Below are 17658 nucleotides of genomic sequence, written 5' to 3'. Positions count from 1 at the left end.
TGAACTCACGAACCGTGAGATCATGACCTGAGTCGAAGCCGGACACTCCACCGACTGAGCCACCCAGGCGCCCCAACTGGGAGGTTTTTAAAGGGATTTAGCTTTGGTCATTTTTTCTTTTAATGTAAAAAATCAGAAGTGAATTTTTTTTTATTTCAAATTTTTTAAATGAGACAGTCAGAAAAAAAAAAAAAAAAATCACAGCCATTTGAGACTATTCCGATAAGAGAATGAGATCATTTCAGATTCTTCTAAAAATAAATCAGATGGGCAAAGGAATCGGGATGTTGGATTCAGTACCAAAATAACTATGATCTAAACTAGGAAATCAGGATCTCCCTAAGGTCACTATAAGGATTTAAGCTCAATTTACAATAGGCCATAGGTCTCAGGTCAAAGTATTCTTCAAATATCACATAGGAAGAAATCATCTAATCTTTCAGTAAAACTCCACTGAGAGTTACTGGGGGCTAAAATTGACTACTTAATACTTGCTCTGACATAGATCCACATCTTCTAAGGATGAGGAAACTGGGCATTGCTTTCAAGCATACACATAAGAAGACACACAGGGTCTCCAACACTACCAGCAGCATGATTTACCTATGACTGATCTCAAATACATAACCTTTTTAAAAACCTTACTTTAAAAAATGTTTTTTCTTTTTTATAAAATATTTGTTTCATTTAATTTGAAGATTAGTAACAAAAAATTACATCCAGAAATAACTACTCTTACCCTCAGATACATTTTCTTTCAGGTCTTTTTTTTTATAATTATTTTTAATGTTTATTTATTTTTGAGGGGGGGAGGGGCAGAGGGAGAAGGAGGCAGAGGATCTGAAGCGGGCTCTTTGCTGACAGCAGAGAGTCCAATGCAGGGCTCAAACTCACAAACTGTGAGATCACAACCTGAGCCAAAGTCGGACTCCTACCCGACTGAGCCACCCAGGCTCCTCTCAGGTCTTTTCTTTAAAATACAGGACTGGGATCACTTCTTGCCTTTTATTTTACTTTTATCATTTAACATTGTATAAGGAGCATATCAAAACATTGTCCATGTAAAAAAAAATTCTAGGGGCGCCTGGGTGGCGCAGTCGGTTAAGCGTCCGACTTCAGCCAGGTCACGATCTCGCGGTCCGTGAGTTCGAGCCCCACATCAGGCTCTGGGCTGATGGCTCAGAGCCTGGAGCCTGTTTCCGATTCTGTGTCTCCCTCTCTCTCTGCCCCTCCCCTGTTCATGCTCTGTCTCTCTCTGTCTCAAAAATAAATAAACGTTAAAAAAAAAAAAAAATTAAAAAAAAAATTCTAACCTAGTGACCTTCCACAATTGATTGACTCATTCCTCTATCACTGAATATTTAAGTTATTAATTGTTAATGTAATTTATTTAATTGTTCTACAAAAGTGAGTTAATATAGTCAAAATAATCCTGGACTCTACTTACAGCTCTCATAACTAGCTGTGTAACTTTGGGCAAACCACAAACTCTTAGACCTGGATTTCCTGATTTAAAACAAGGATATTAAAGTAGATGCTTTATGAGATTCTTTCCCCTTTCATATTCTTCATTTATGTGACAACCAAATGTTCTTAAAGATAAGTGAAATTTTACACGGAAATTTTTCTCCTCAAATTAAAAAGCAATTAACCAAGTAACCTATGCATTTTTTAAAGATAATATTTACATTATTTTTTATACTTATGTTATCTTTATACACAAACCTAACAATGTTTCAAAAGCATTGTTTATTTTTTATTTAAAAAAAAATTTTTTTTTTTTCAACGTTTATTTATTTTGGGGACAGAGAGAGACAGAGCATGAACGGGGGAGGGGCAGAGAGAGGGAGACACAGAATCTGAAACAGGCTCCAGGCTCTAAGCCATCAGCCCAGAGCCTGATGCGGGGCTCGAACTCACGGACCGCGAGATCGTGACCTGGCTGAAGTCGGACGCTTAACCGACTGCGCCACCCAGGCGCCCCCAAAAAAAATTTTTTTAACGTTTATTTATTTTTGAAACAGAGAGAGACAGAGCATGAATGGGGGAGGGTCAGAGAGAGAGGGAGACACAGAATCTGAAACAGGCTCCAGGCTCTGAGCCATCAGCACAGAGCCTGACGCGGGGCTTGAACTCACGAACCACGAGATCATGACCTGAGCTGAAGTCGGACGCTTAACCGACAGAGCCACCCAGGCGCCCCTCAAAAGCATTGTTTAAAAAGATTTTTTATTTTTAAGTAATCTCTATATCCAACGTGGAGCTTGAACTCACAAGCCCGAGATCAAGAGTCACGTGCTCCACCGAATGAACCAGTCAAGCACCCCTAAAAGCATATTTTGTTAAACAAGTTACCTATGAGCGTCTTACACTAATTTATTTTCACTCTTCCTCTTGAGAAAACCACCATAAATAGATAAAATGCCTACAAAAATTAGGGATAGTGTCTGTGGACACAGAATACAGCAAACCAAAATGCTCCTATTAGAAAAACAACCTGTTACTTTAGTTTCCTAAGTCCCAGACTAAACCATATGACAGACAAACACTATTAGAGAATGGACTTCACATTCATTAACTTCTTCAGTAATAAAAAAAAAGAGTTAGCAAAGTGATGTCTCTAATTAAAGATATGGAAAACCTACTTAAAAACTCGCAAATGAATTATTGAAATGAAAATCTTGCTGTTTTAAGACAGTCCACAAGAGGGGTGCCTGGGTGGCTCAGTCGGTTAAGCGGCCGACTTCGGCTCAGGTCATGATCTCGCGGTCCGTGAGTTCGAGCCCCGCGTCAGGCTCTGTGCTGACAGCTCGGAGCCTGGAGCCTGTTTCAGATTCTGTGTCTCCCTCTCTCTGACCCTCCCCCATTCGTGCTCTGTCTCTCTCTGTCTCAAAAATAAATAAACGTTAAAAAAAAAAAAAAACTATTAAAAAAAGACAGTCCACAAGACAACGGATGTCAGAGGCCAGTTCACAGAGCCAACTCTTAAAAAGTTTCAATTATGTGGAATTTTCAAGCAATTTTTTTCATCATGTATGTGTCACTTACATTATTAAATTTATAAGCCTATTATTTAAGTAGTAGTTTACCTTATTGCAGGTAACTGAGATGGGAAAATCTATTGCCTAAATATAATTTATATATGTTTTTCCTGACAGCTTTATTATGTTAAATACTTAAAAAGTGTTTTTATTTTTTATTTTATTTTTTTATTTTTATTTTTAAAAAGTTTTCATTTAAATTGCAGCTAGTTACCATAGTGTAATCGTTAGTTTCAGGGGTGCAATATAGTTATTCAACACTTCCATACAATACCCAGGGCTCCTCACAATAAAAGCCTTCCTTCATCTCCATCACCTACTTAAACCATCCCCCCACCCACCTCCTCTCTGGTATAGTTTATATTAAACTAAAATTATTTGATTGATTTTATACTAACCGGTGTTTATAAGAAACATGAGGAAACACTACACCAAAAAGAGCCACGGAAGCATCAATGACTGAAACCCCAAGAGGGAGAGGACCAGGCACAGCTTCTCCAGGAGGGATTCGTAAGTAAATGGAGGATGGGTCGTGCTCCAGAGCCCCACTTCCTGATGCACTGTTTGGCTGGAGCTACAAAAAGAAGGACATAAAAATCATTCAAAATCTACTTTAAGAAACTCACTAAATATTAGTTAGGCATGAAAAACAGAATGAGAGGAAGGAAAAAAGGTAACAACAGCACAAAAAAACCAAGAATGATTGAATTTGAAAAAAAAGAAAAAAACAAAATGATAGAATCTGAAAAATTTTAAACAGATAAAAATATTATTTGGCCACTAAAAAAAGCCATCAGTAACACCTTGTATAATTTTAAGAAAATACTTATTCATTTTAACATTTGTATATTGACCACCTTACAATGTGTAAGCAAAACAATATCAGGAATAACTTCAACTCACGAAAACTCACTAAAAGAGGCATTAGTAAGTCTTTTTTTAAAAGAACGTAAGAAATTCACCATTTTTCACTATTTTTTTCTACCACCAGGAAGCGATCTTTAAATGTCTAAGAAAGCTAAAATAAAATTAAACTTTAGTCTGAAATATTTCCTTTTTAAATAACAATCTGTAACAGCCCCATTGCTTTTGATGACGTAGTATTTCAATTCCCTGGGTAGTTTGCTACCTGGTCTTCAATTGATTTATGATCAGTTTCTTGAAGCCAGGAACCAAGAAGAACACTGTCATCATAATGGCAGAGGGATCTGAGGAGGGAAGTGGTTGTGTTGGCTGAATTGTCAGTCAAAGTGAATTCTGCTACCAGTTCTCTAAGAAGTGCGTTGAAAGATCCTAAAAAAACAGAACTTCAGATCAGACATGAAAGAATAGTTTTTATGAGAAATGCAATCATTGCCCACAAAAAGAAACACCATGTTCAACAGGGATAAAATAATTAAGTCCCATCGCTTCTCAGCCTCTTGGCTAAGATCAAGTGAAATAATTAAGTCCCCCCTGTTCTCTTTTTCAAAAAATCTGTATCAAATACTTTAATGCTGTTTTAAAATACAATAATGGTACTTTCTTTTTTATTATTGTATTATCCGTTTTAGCCCAAGTTATTTAAAGGAACAAAAAACTTAGAGAAAATATTTACAATAACTATTACATTTACTATTTAAATTTAAAACATTAAATTTAATAAATATATTAAATATTTTCATGCTTTAAATATTTATTTAAATATACTAAATATGACACGATTATTATTTATTATTAATTACCCAGTGATGTGCAGACAATGAAGCCGAGCACATCAGAATTCTTGGACATGGCTGAAGTGAAGACAAATCAATGGCTTATTTTAATATTAACATTTTACATAATATTTAATATCTATAGAGTACATTATTCTCTTTCAAGATTCCTAAATTATTGGCTATATTATAATATATACGAAGCAGTTTCAGATAGTAATTAAAAGCAGAGACTTTGTTGTTGTTGTTGTTTTTTAGTGTTTATTTATTCTTGAGAGAGAGAGATAGAGCGTGAGCGGGGGAGGCGCAGAGAGAGAGGGAGACACAGAATCCGAAGCGGGGTCCGGGCTCCGAGCTGTCAGCACAGAGCCCGACGCGGGGCTCGAATGCATGAACCGTGAGATCATGACCTGAGCCGAAGTCGGACGCTTAACCGACTGAGCCACCCAGGCGCCTCTGTTTTTTTTAATATGAAATTTATTGTCAAATTGGTTTCCATACAGCACCCAGTGCTCATCCCAACAGGTGCCCTCCTCAATGCCCATCACCCACTTTCCCCTCTCTCCCACCCCCACTCAACCCTCAGTTTATTCTCAGTTTTCAAGAGTCTCTTATGGTTTGGCTCCCTCCTCTCTAACTTTTTTTTTCCCCTTCCCCTCCCCTGTGGTCTTCTGTTAAGTTTCTCAGGATCCACATAAGAGTGAAAACATATGGTATCTGTTCTTTCTCTGTATGACTTATTTCACTTAGCATAACACTCTCCACTTCCATTCATGTTGCTACAAAAGGCCATATTTCATTCTTTCTCATTGCCAAGTAGTATTCCGTTGTATATATAAACCACAATTTCTTTATCCATTCATCAGTTGATGGACATTTAGGCTCTTTCCATAATTTGGCTATTGTTGAGAGTGCTGCTATAAACATTGGGGTACAAGTGCCCCTATGCATCAGCACTCCTGTATCCCTTGGGTAAATTCCTAACAGTGCTATTGCTGGGTCATAGGGTAGGTCTATTTTTAATTTTTTGAGGAACCTCCACACTGTTTTCCAGAGTGGCTACACCAGTTTGCATTCCCACCAACAGTGCAAGAGGGTTCCCGTTTCTCCACATCCTCTCCAGCATCTGTAGTCTCCTGATTTGTTCATTTTAGCCACTCAAAGCAGAGACTCTCAAGTTGAACCAGTTGGGTCTGAATCCAAGCTCTGCTACTTACTAGATCTCAGACTTAGGTAAGTTACATTACCTCTCTGTACCGGAGGTTCTTCATCTATAAAATATAGGTGAATTACCTCATAAAGTTGTGGTTAGAGTCCAAGGAGATAATACACGTAAAGGGATTAGAACAAACCTGGAACACAGTAAGTGCTCAATGAGAGTTAGCTACTCTACATGAAGAAAAGTAAAATGGTTGTCTTCCTTTGTACGGTCAGGGGACAGCCTTGGTCAGAACTCTGTAATGTTGTGAAGAACTAGAAAGATACACTGAAGAATTTTTATTAGATAATGCAAATTTCATTTACCTTCATAAGTCTTTGGAGGTAACAAAGCCAAGATATCATAAAGTCTTAAACGGACCATTGCTGCACTAGCTTTCAGATGAGCTCCATGGGCTTTAATTACAGACGGAATGCTAAAATATCAAAAGTACAGTTGGTGTCAGCTTACTAGAATAAGTGTTATAGACATTTTCAGCAATGTATCGATGTACTGTCAAAATACATTGGCAAGTATAACATTTTCATCTTAGTTTATACTGTGACCTTTATTGGAACAGTATAAAATACAATTTTATTTCAATTCATTCCATGACTATAGTTTTTAAGTTCATTTAAAAAAAGTAAAGTTTTACATGTTTCCTGTATGACATTAGAGGGGAGTGCAAAACATGATTATTTATAAATATGTAAAACTGAACATTAACTTGTTATAATCGCTTACTTACTGTGACATCATGGTCATGGCACATTCAATTGGGGTCATCAATTTTCTAATCACATCTTCAGTCAGGAGCTCAGGGCAATGTGCGACAAAACTCCTCATTGCTAGGTAAAATTTTTAATTCTTAATTATTATGAAATATAAGGTTCTGAAATCAGGTCAAATCAAACGAAGAACTAACTGCAACTACAGAGAAACATCATTAGAAAAGGCTAGAAGAAAGGTGGAGGGAAGGAAGATATCTGTTAGGGAGATTTCTATGAGTGGGAATTCAAAGGTCTGTTAACATCACTGAATTCAGATAACCTCAAAGAAAGCAAGACAGAACCAAGGGTGGACAAAGTGGCTCAGTGAGAAGGAATATCTTTGCTGCCTCTTTAGCAATAGAACTAAGACAAAAAGAGCTCTCAGATGTTTGGGAACAAAACTGACACCTTGCCCTGCCACCTTTATGATTTAAGCATATATCTGTTTCCCACGGTTTGGAAAAAGAAGCACTTTCCAACCAAAAAAGAACAGAGTCACCCAGTGTAATTCTAGTTCCCAGTTGAAACAAAACTGGAGCCTTTCCTGTAAGTTGCTGACTTCTAAACAAAAATAATTTTATTCGTAATTTTTGTAATGTGGATGTCTAAAAAAATGCATCTGAACATTTGCAGATTTGATAATGCTGGAGGGAATAGCTGTTTGTCCATCATGAAAAGACTCACTGTCAACTCAGTGACCTGGGAGATCCTGAGTGTCTTCTTCCTTTAAATACCTATTGGGTTTTCTATGTGGTGACAGTGCCTCTTTGACAGGTAGAAGACTGCAATAACTGGACTCAAGAGGCCTGGGTTCTAAGTCTTGTCTGATGACCACTAATGCTAACCTCCTCTTTGAAGTCACTGCTTCATTTCCATCTCAAAATTAGGTTATTTATGGGATGCCTGGGTGGCTCGGTCAGTTAAGTGTCAGACTCTTGGTTTTGGCTCAGGTCATAATCTCATGGTTTGTGAGTTTGAGCTCAGTGCTGACAGGCAGAGCCTTCTTAGGATTCTCTCTCTCCCTCTCTGTCTGTCCCTCCCCTACTCATGCACGCGTGCACGCGGGCTCTCTTTCTCTCTCCCCACTCCCCAAAATAAATAAATTAGTTTACAAAGTTTCTTTCTAAATCTACAAGTCTATGAGTTCATCATTACACATTAACATAAAAATCTAAAGTAGTGATTCTCCTTAACCTCACAAATATTTTCGTAATAAAATTATATTCTGGGAGCACACCCCTTTCAGTTCTTACCACATAAAGCTCCGGCACGACCTTCCAATGTTACCTGCCAGGTAAAAGAATCGCCTCGGGCCTTCTCAGCCTCCAATTCCTTTAGAGAACGAGGGAAAACATTTCGCCACAATAACAACATCTTGGGCAGATGGTATCGAACTACGGATGGTCCTAATGGAGAAAAGGAGAACACGAAACCATACACACATAAAACAAACATTACAAACAAAAGTCAAAGAGCCCCACACAAGCTTTAATAATATCATTTCACTCTACCTTCATCTGTGACAGTAAGAGTTTCAAAAATGTTTCTTTTATTTTCCAGTGTGATTGAGAAATAAGTGGCATACATCACTGTATCAGGTGAAGGTTTGGGTTACAAATAGTGTGAAATGAGCACCACAACAGGTCTGGCCAACATTCATCATCTCATATAGATACAATAAAATGAAAGAGAGAAAGAGAGAAAGAGAGAGAGAGAGAAAGAGAAAGAGAAAGAGAAAGAGAAAGAGAAAGAGAGAAGAAAAGAAAAGAAAAGAAAAGAAAAGAAAAGAAAAGAAAAGAAAAGAAAAAGAAATTAAAAAAATGTTCTCCCTGTGATGGGAAGCCTCAGGATTTACTACTCTCTTGACAGCTTTCCTGTCTGCCACAGAGCAGTATATCTGCATGCCGGACATCGCATCTCCGGTATTTACTCATCTCAGAACTGCGAGTCTCTACTTTTTGATCACCTTCCTCCACTTCCTCCCCAACTCAAAGTGCTTCTTATTCAGTAAGTAAAACACATATCTACTACTAAAGTTGGAAGTTGGACATGTGAACTAAAAAGAAGACATACGCCATCACCATGACAACAGTTCTGTTCTATGTACAGTGCTAGACTTTGCCTGCATGTCAGGTTTGTCATAGCACTTGGGAAAGTGAAGGGGAGAAGGGTAACTCCAGAAAAGCCGCACCAGCAAGACCACTGGAATGTGACTTTATCACCCCACTAAAATCATGTCACTCACGTCACTTTGGGGATGGAATGGGCCCCATACTCTTATCTCATTTGGTTAACACTAAGCCAGTTAGTTAGACCAGGGCTATTCTGGTGACACTTCGTTATTTTTTAAGGTGAAACTTTGTTAACCATTTTCTCCTTAAATGTACTTAAGCAGAAGTTACCAGAAATAGAAATCTACTCCCAAATGAGAGGAAAAACACCTTCACCATTTTACCATGTCATTCAAAGTCTAGAATGTGAAGTTTAATACTTTTAAATTACATTTTATTTATAATCTACTGACACTTACAGAGTAAGACGACATCCTACTCAGATATAACTATACCTAAAGTCATAAGTGCTCCAAGTAAAAGCCATCCAGCTTGCGTGCGCTGTAAAGACAGCCTGCTATTTTGAGCAGCGGTTCGTAAGAGATCTTCAGCGATACTAACTACCATCTGCAAGAGAAGTTCAGAATTGGATTTTAACTGAAACAAGTTAAAGAAACCAAGTAAGAAAATACATAGCTAGTGCGCCTTATTAAAAAAGGAAGTTGTTCTTTTTTGTTGTTCCTGTTAACATGTTTTAAAAGATCCAACATCAAGACCTACTTCATCTCGATCACACTGTCGTCTGTGAGGAGACCCTGAACAGCACAGTGGTTGAGAGAGAGCTCTAGAGCCAGACTGCCTGGGGTCACAGCCCAGCTTTGTCATTTCCCGGCTTTCTGATCTGGGACACCTTCACCTCCCTGCCTCAGTTCCCTCACCGGGGAAATAGGAATAATAGGAATGCCAACCTCACTCCAGCAAGGATTAAATAAGTTAATACAGCAAAGCACTCAGAACAGTTGCTGGGTCCATGAAACCACTTAATAAATGCTATTATTGGTAGCACCATTATCCTATATTAAAAGATTTGTTGAACTCTTAATATGTTTCTGCCATTAAAATAATCTTACAGCACTTATAGTCTTCGAGAAGTCACAGGGAAATGGGAAGTAACAAGCAGCACATGAATGACAAAAGAGTCAGCAGATGTAGTAGTGGTCCACAAGGGCAAAGATTATCGCAGACAGAGTAGCTCTGAAGAAATTTCATAAAAGAGATGGAACTTGAATTGGGCCTCTAAACAAACAGATACGTTTGGTTCATGTGATCAAGAAGGGGGATGAGATGCTATTGTGTGAACACAGGCATGAAGGCTGCAAAAGGCATGGAAAGAGAGCAAGACGACTAGTCTAAGCAGAGCAGTGGGAACGCAGAATGAATGGGTAGAATGACAGCAAATTGTGGAGGTGCCGGTTTACCAGACCGAGGGGATTCTATTTACTCTCTGAGCACTGGGTAGTCCCTAAGGGTCTCGGAGCTAATGTGAAAAATGCAAGTGGTGTGGGGAGACGAGAGAAAGACTGCAGGCAGGATAATCAGAGAGGAGGCAGTTGAAGGACAAAGGGAGATGGAAGCCAATATTCGAGTGGTAGCTATGGAGCTCGTAAGAGTGAACAGATCTGGGCCTAATGTCCCAGAAAGAGTAAGAAGTTAAAAACCTAGCCCCAATCTACATATGTAAAGTTGCGGACAGTATTTACATAAATGTTTAATATTCTTGAGAAAAAAAAACATAATAGTGTTAGTAGGTATAGTAGAAAGAAAAAGAAAAAAACTGACTCATAATAACCACTGATTATTATTACCAAAATGCTAAATGCAATAGCATATTCTCCTGATATCTTTGAATAGAGCAATGTGAATTTTTATCTCTAAAAGCTGAAAGAATAGCTCTGATTTCTACATAATAACTGTTAAGGGTTTGGGTTTTTTTTTTTTTCCTCTAAAATAAAATGATACTACCCCCAGACAACAGAATTAAAGAATTAAATATCAAATTTGAATTAGGGTCTGTCAACTCCATATTAGCATAACACTATATTTTATACTATTATATTAAAATTGTTTGATCACCCAGCTCAGCATCAAACACAGGAGGTGTTCCAATAAAGACTAAAGCCCACGTGACAGCACTCATAATTCCGTCATACCTTTCCCTTGGCATGAGGAATGCCCAATGGACACTGATGAACTCCACCTAACAGAGCAGCCATTGCAAAGCTGTATCCACTAACAGCTTCCGGTGATGTTTTCAAGTTGTTGAGCCGTTCTGCACACCTGTCTAGAAAGGGTGTCAACTGGAAAGGTAATGCCACCGCCACACAGCGCAAACACCATGCGGCAGCAAGCCGAGCAGCCATACTCGGATGAAGAAGCACGGAAGTTACAGTCTCCAAAAGTCCTAAAAAGAAATACTCAAAAAATTACTCTTTAACGAAGTCCAATGATTCCATGAACTAGAAGACTACGTGTAACACAATGATTAAAATCATAATCATTATGGTTTTAGTCACATACATTCAGAACTTTGCCACAAAACACATAACATCATCTCAGAAACGGCAGAGAACTTCAAAGAAACATTTTCTACAAAAGAGTATAATTACATCTAATAAAATACAAATGATGTAAAAATTAAATGAATATTTAACAAACGTTAGCCAATTATTACAAACTACCATGACGTCTTTGTCTCCCCAAACTTTCTTTCACTATTTATTCAACATTTACAATTACAGTGAATCTTAACTTAAATAAAACCCAACTGATCTAAATGATCTAAAAACTGCTAATTATGATGACAAGCAACTAATCAGAAGTTAAGTATCAGTCACACTTCTGACTTTCTTTTTTAAATAGTGAAAAGAATCCCAGCAAGTAAATGAATTCTCATACCTATAGATGCTTCCTGAATAAGAGGAGAGGCAGTAGCATTCAGGCTCTGCACCAGGCTCCCGAGCTCCTGGAGGGCACAGACCATCACATGCTGGCTTGCTGCGATGTCTGCCGCTCCAGATTTGTTTTCACCGCTAGTATCGTTCACAACTGCTTCTGGAAACATACAATCATGTGTTTGATGTGGGTGAGTTAAATTGTGACATAATGTTTTTGATTTATACAACTGATATTTATTTTAAGTTTATTTATTTATTTTGAGAGAGACAGAGATAGGGCGAGTGGGGAAGGGGCAGAGAGAGAGGGAGAGAGTGAGAATCCCAAGTGGGTTCTGCACTGCCAGCACAGAGCCCAGGTGGGGCTTGAACCCATGAAGTTCCGAGATCGTGACCTGAGGCAAAACCAAGAGTCGGATGCTTAACCAATTGAGCCACCCAGGCGCCCCCTACAATTGGTATTTTTGTATCAACATTTATACCAGTTGATGTCTACGTGCTAAAAACTCTGTAATTATTTCTTAGCAGAACACTTGTGTAATTAAATGATGAAGTGACTTAAAAACACTGATTAATGACATCATGACAGTACTTCAATACATACTGGGATATCTTGTCTGCTTTCAGGAATACACCTAGCTCTAGTAAGCAGTAGCAAATCACATTGTACAAAGCACTGGCTCTGGAGAAAGGAAACCTGGGTTCCTGTCCCATCTCCACCAGTCGCGTCAGCTATGTGACTCTGGGCAAGATACTCCGCTGACCCGAGTCTTAAATTCCTCATCTGCTGAGAGGGTTAAGGGCCTATCTCAACGGGTACTGTGGTGATTAAAGAAGACAGCACAATGCTGTCCGCAATACATGTTCAGCAAATGTCAGCAGTCATTACTGTCACTTTATTATTATTGCTATCTCAAGTGCTGCAACAGTGTCAAATTTCTGACTAGAAAGGAAGTAGATCTATAAGGAACCTGGCTTTAGAATTTCTTACTGAGATGTTCCTCAAAGCTCCTTTAGCTTTGCTGCCCCCTTCCCTGACCCTTCATTAGAATTAAAATGTATTTAGGGGCACCTGGGTGGCTTGGTCGGTTAAGCGGCCGACTTCAGCTCAGGTCATGATCTCGCGGTCCGTGAGTTCGAGCCCTGCATCGGGCTCTGTGCTGACAGCTCGGAGCCTGGAGCCTGTTTCAGATTCTGTGTCTCCCTCTCTCTGACCCTCCCCTGTTCATGCTCTGTCTCTCCCTGTCTCAAAAATAAATAAAACGTTAAAAAAAAATTTTTTTTTAATAAAAATAAAAAAAGAATTAAAATGTATTTAACATAAAGACAACTGAAGATTCCTTGCCAAATTAATTGAGAATATATTCTGGCCCATAAATCCCAGACATATAGCATTACATTCAGTTCTGCTTTTAAGATTGTTTAAATTTTTATTTATTTATTTATGTATTTATGTATTTATTTATTTATTATTTACTTATTTTTAAACTAAAACTGTATACAAAACATTTAATTTATTGGTCTTTCTGGGGTATTTGATGTATCACCAGTGTCTTACAACTGAGCCATTAATCTTGTTGCTTCATCAACATTAACTGGCTCGTTTTCATGACACTGCTGAGGAATCGACTATTTCTGCAGAGGTTCAAGGGAAAGTCCTTTGGAGAAACATGCAAGTTCCTTTTGTATATCTACAAAAGCTTTATTCACTCTGTTAACTTTTCCATCATTCACAATGTTTATCTTCTTAAGATTAGTGGTAACTGGTTTTGCTTTGTTTTTAGTCTTAAAATTTGTTGGCTGGCTATATGAAATCCATTCCTGGACCTTTGCCCTCTTAGTTTGCTCTTGGCCATTGTCTTCGATAACCCTGTGCAGCAACTGAAGCTCCAAGTGATGCCATCTGCACGCCTTGTAAGATTTTTTTAAAAATCAAATGGCTAGTCTGTTGCCTTAAGATTAAGACCCTTACGTGACTGTAAAACTTCCTTACCTTTATTGCATTCATTGTGTATTGACAGACTATAAAAATATATAATACATAATTATGGAAGAGAATAGATTAATACACTACAGACTGTCATTTTCATTACGGTCCTCTTTATCTTTACCTATTTCTAGACTTGGAAATGCATGAACTCCACCTTTTGATTACTAAACCATAAGCCCCTTGACCAGGTATTATCTATATCTGGTTCGCTATTTTATTCCCACAACCTGGCAGTGTTTCTGGCACTCAAACATTTCTTCCACACATCAATGTACAAGTATTTGTCAAGTTGTGAAACTAGGACAGACTACTATTTTAAGATAACTAAAGAATGATGCCTCATTCATTTAAACACCCTTCAATTCACAATTCATAACTTTTAGTTAACCCTATACATTTAAAAATGGTTTGCTAAGTAAGCTATTATAAACAATGAAAGCTAGGGGTGCCTGGGTGGCTCAGTTGGTTAAGCGTCCGACTTCGGCTCGTGTCATGATCTCAGGGACCGTGAGTTCGAGCCCCATATTGGGCTCTGTGGTGACAGCTCAGAGCCTGGAGCCTGCTTCAGATTCTCTGTCTCCCTCTCTCTCTCTACCCCTCCCTCACTCATGCTCTGTCTCTCTCTTTCTTTTCCTAAAAAAATAAATATTTTTAAAAACTTAAAGAAAAAAACAATCAAAACTATAACTATTTGTGAATTTACTTTTATGGATTTTAGAAAATGTTTACTATATATTCTCTAAATATAAGTTACCGAGTATTCTCTATTCATTAAATTTTTATTTCTAAAGAGCACTAGTAGGCAATATAATTTGCATGATTAGAATTAATAAAACTGAACTGTCCAGAATTTATATTTTACCTTATATAGTTCCCTAACTGGATTACAAGCCAACTGGATTGCAAGAAACTTTTATGTCACTCATTATTCAAACCCTGAATTACTGCTTAGCAAATCTCAGATACTCAATATTTGTTAACTGAAAATTTTATAAATGGACATTTCTTTGAAAAGGATTTCTTTTAATTATGAATTACTGAGGTTTCACAGTGTATCCTCTGGTGGGCTAATAACCACATCTTCACAGTAAGCCTAGTAATGGAGGGAAAACAAACAAACAAACTTGTGTTTATAAAAAAAAAAGGGTCCGGGGCACCTGGGTGGCTCAGTCGGTTAAGCGGCCGACTTCGGCTCAGGTCATGATCTCATGGTCCGTGAGTTCGAGCCCCGTGTCGGGCTCTGTGCTGACCGCTCAGAGCCTGGAGCCTGTTTCAGATTCTGTGTCTCCCTCTCTCTCTGCCCCTCCCGTGTTCATGCTCTGTCTCTCTCTCTCTGTCTCAAAAATAAATAAGTGTTAAAAAAAAATTTAAAAAAAAAAAAAAAAAGGGTCCAAGCAGAAAAATTATAATAGACTGTTCCTTAAAGACAGCAAAGCACAATAGAGCTTACCAGGAGAGCTCTAACACCAGTATAGGTACTGGAAATAAAACAGAAAACCTAACCTTTCAAACACACTACCGAAATCTGTAAAAATTCTATTTCACCGTAATGATGTTGTTTGAGTAACAAAATAAGAGTCCTCAATAAAACTATTAAACACAGTCTAGAAAGTGACACGAATGAATCAGATCTATTATATTTATCAAGAATAATAATACAAAACTAAATGACTAATCAACCAGACACATCAAGATATTGATTCTTACCTACTGCTTTCATCTGTTTCCCAATAGCTTGGCATATTTCTTTGGCAGCTGCAATCTGGGCTTTTTCACCTAGCAAACTGCCCACGGTAGCTCTTAGGATAAAGGAGACACATCGTCTTGAGTACACAGCCTCTACGTGAGTTTGTGTTGCCCGAGGATGGGAGACCAGATCAAGTACGTGAGACAAGAATGTAGCAAAGCTACGCTCCAACCACTGACCACCCAACGTAGTCACAAAAACGACATACGCCTATAAGTAAAGATACAACTTCAGATAAATTATATAAATGAACTGAAATTACAGATAAAGCAAACACAGAAATACATGATGACAGCACGCAAAATAACATATTTGAGATGAAAGTTGAGAAAATTGAAAACTTGAGACCTGGTGGATTAAAAACTGTCCTTAAGATAATAGCTTCATGAAAAAACACAAAAAGAGAATGGGGAGGGAAAGCTGAATTCACCCTAATGATGAGGAAGGTAAAAGGTTATAGGACTAAGAAAACTCGCACATCCTAAACAAACATGGACCTGGAAAATAGTTGCTTATGATAGTAAGATAAAAATGGCTTACTATTATTTTACACTTGTTTTAGGAACAAGTATAGGAACAAGCTGGAGTGATTTTGACTAAGATCACAAAGAAACATTTTATCTTATAATGTATTAATTATTCTTGGATCATTACCCATAATACCTTATTTGGTTAATTATTATTTTGAAATTATAATTCCAAGTCAGGATTCATTTCATAATTACACTGGTGATTAATCATTAATGATAATCCAATCAAAGTATTAACCAATATGGTTGGCTACAGGGTAGCTGGAGAACATTAACATCTAAATGCCTAAAGCTATTTGAATATAATTTCAAATAAAACTGAATTATTTTACATCTGATTTTCTGCCAAGTAAAATTTGGGAAAATGTTATTAGATACTTATATAAATATAGTAGACAAAGGCTTATTTACACATCATTAAGAATCTATCTTTCCATATAAGTGTGTAATTTGGAATCTGAATGTAATTCATTCATTTGGTAAAATAAATGTTTTGAAAGAAACCAGACAAGGTTAAAAACTTGGGTGTACTGTTACTTAGTAAGAATGTTCCATGAGATTTCATAAGCGATGCAAACAGAATTCTTTTATATGTATACATTACAAACCTGTGTGACTCCAACTCTCACTTCACGATTAACAGACCCTCCGACTTTTAACATTTCTCCACCACTCTTTAGAAAACCTGACCCTCCACGTAGAAATCCTGTGGCCATGAGTTCTAAGACTTCATCAAATGTCGCTCGCTTCACATTCTGGCGCATTACTTTCAGGAAGAAAAATAAATTCATAAGCAATATATCTTGCTATTAGTTGAGTAACACTTTCTTACAAATCTAGCTTAAAATTCAAGGAATTATTTTCAAGGATTCTTTACTACAAAGGAGATAGGGTCCTTTCATTCTCTTACAGTCTTTACATTTACAATGTACTTGTAAAAATAAATTCAACTTTGAAGCTAAATGCTAGGAAATGGAATGAGCTAGATGTTAAAGGCAATTCAATAAATCTATGTCAAAATAGCTTAATGATAATGTTAACCTTGATATATGTAACACAAGGATAAAGCACACCCACAGCCCTCATTGATCACAGCCCTCATTCCCAGCTGAGGTGGACTCAAAGAAACTTTGTCAAGTACATGCTTCTTACACAATGGTTAGCAATAAATTAAAATGTCACTGGACTGCCGCTGACTTGCCCTCCCTTATACAGAGCTTCATATTTTACAAAGTCCTTTCACAAACAGCTGCAAACATAATCCTCACAAACAGTCTGTAGGAGAGGTATAAAGCTCATGATTAAGTATGTTAACTTTGAATTTGGCTGCCTGGGTTTGAATTTCAGTTCTGACACTTAACACTTAACAGAATATAAATTAATACAATCGCTCGACTTCCTTGTTTATAAAATAACAGTACTTATAGGGCCGCATGGGTGGCTTAGTTGGTTGCATCCGACTTTCGTTTCGGCTCAGGTCATGATCTCACGATTCACGAGTTCAAGGTTCATGAGTTGGAGCTCCGCATCGGGCTCTCTGCTGTCAGCACAGAGACCGTTTCATATCCTCTGTCCCCCTCCCCTACCCCTCCCATGTGCCCGCATGTGCGCACACCCTCTCTCTCAAAAATAAACATTTAAAAGTAAATAAATAAATAATAGTACTTATAATTCACAGAGCTT

At 37.7% G+C, this 17658-nt stretch overlaps 1 protein-coding gene and 1 pseudogene across 1 annotated transcript in view; both read right to left on the bottom strand.

Annotated features, from left to right (window-relative positions):
- Positions 1 to 17658, bottom strand: part of HEATR5B (HEAT repeat containing 5B) — a 101129-nt gene that overhangs the window by 68212 nt on the left and 15259 nt on the right. Inside the window, exons 7-16 of the mRNA XM_047852537.1 lie at positions 16584 to 16741; positions 15406 to 15655; positions 11713 to 11868; positions 10968 to 11218; positions 9273 to 9384; positions 7960 to 8112; positions 6685 to 6784; positions 6263 to 6372; positions 4171 to 4334; positions 3440 to 3615 (exon numbers count right to left, since the gene is read on the bottom strand). Of these exons, the coding sequence (XP_047708493.1) occupies positions 3440 to 3615; positions 4171 to 4334; positions 6263 to 6372; positions 6685 to 6784; positions 7960 to 8112; positions 9273 to 9384; positions 10968 to 11218; positions 11713 to 11868; positions 15406 to 15655; positions 16584 to 16741 (1630 nt within the window). The remainder of the gene's footprint in view (positions 1 to 3439; positions 3616 to 4170; positions 4335 to 6262; positions 6373 to 6684; positions 6785 to 7959; positions 8113 to 9272; positions 9385 to 10967; positions 11219 to 11712; positions 11869 to 15405; positions 15656 to 16583; positions 16742 to 17658) is intronic.
- On the bottom strand, positions 13263 to 13564 carry LOC125162022 (ribosomal biogenesis factor-like; annotated as a pseudogene).

Source organism: Prionailurus viverrinus, chromosome A3 (assembly GCF_022837055.1).
Source record: "Prionailurus viverrinus isolate Anna chromosome A3, UM_Priviv_1.0, whole genome shotgun sequence".
In the NCBI taxonomy this organism is placed as follows: domain Eukaryota; kingdom Metazoa; phylum Chordata; class Mammalia; order Carnivora; family Felidae; genus Prionailurus; species Prionailurus viverrinus.
This window is presented reverse-complemented; position numbering and strand designations above follow the sequence as displayed.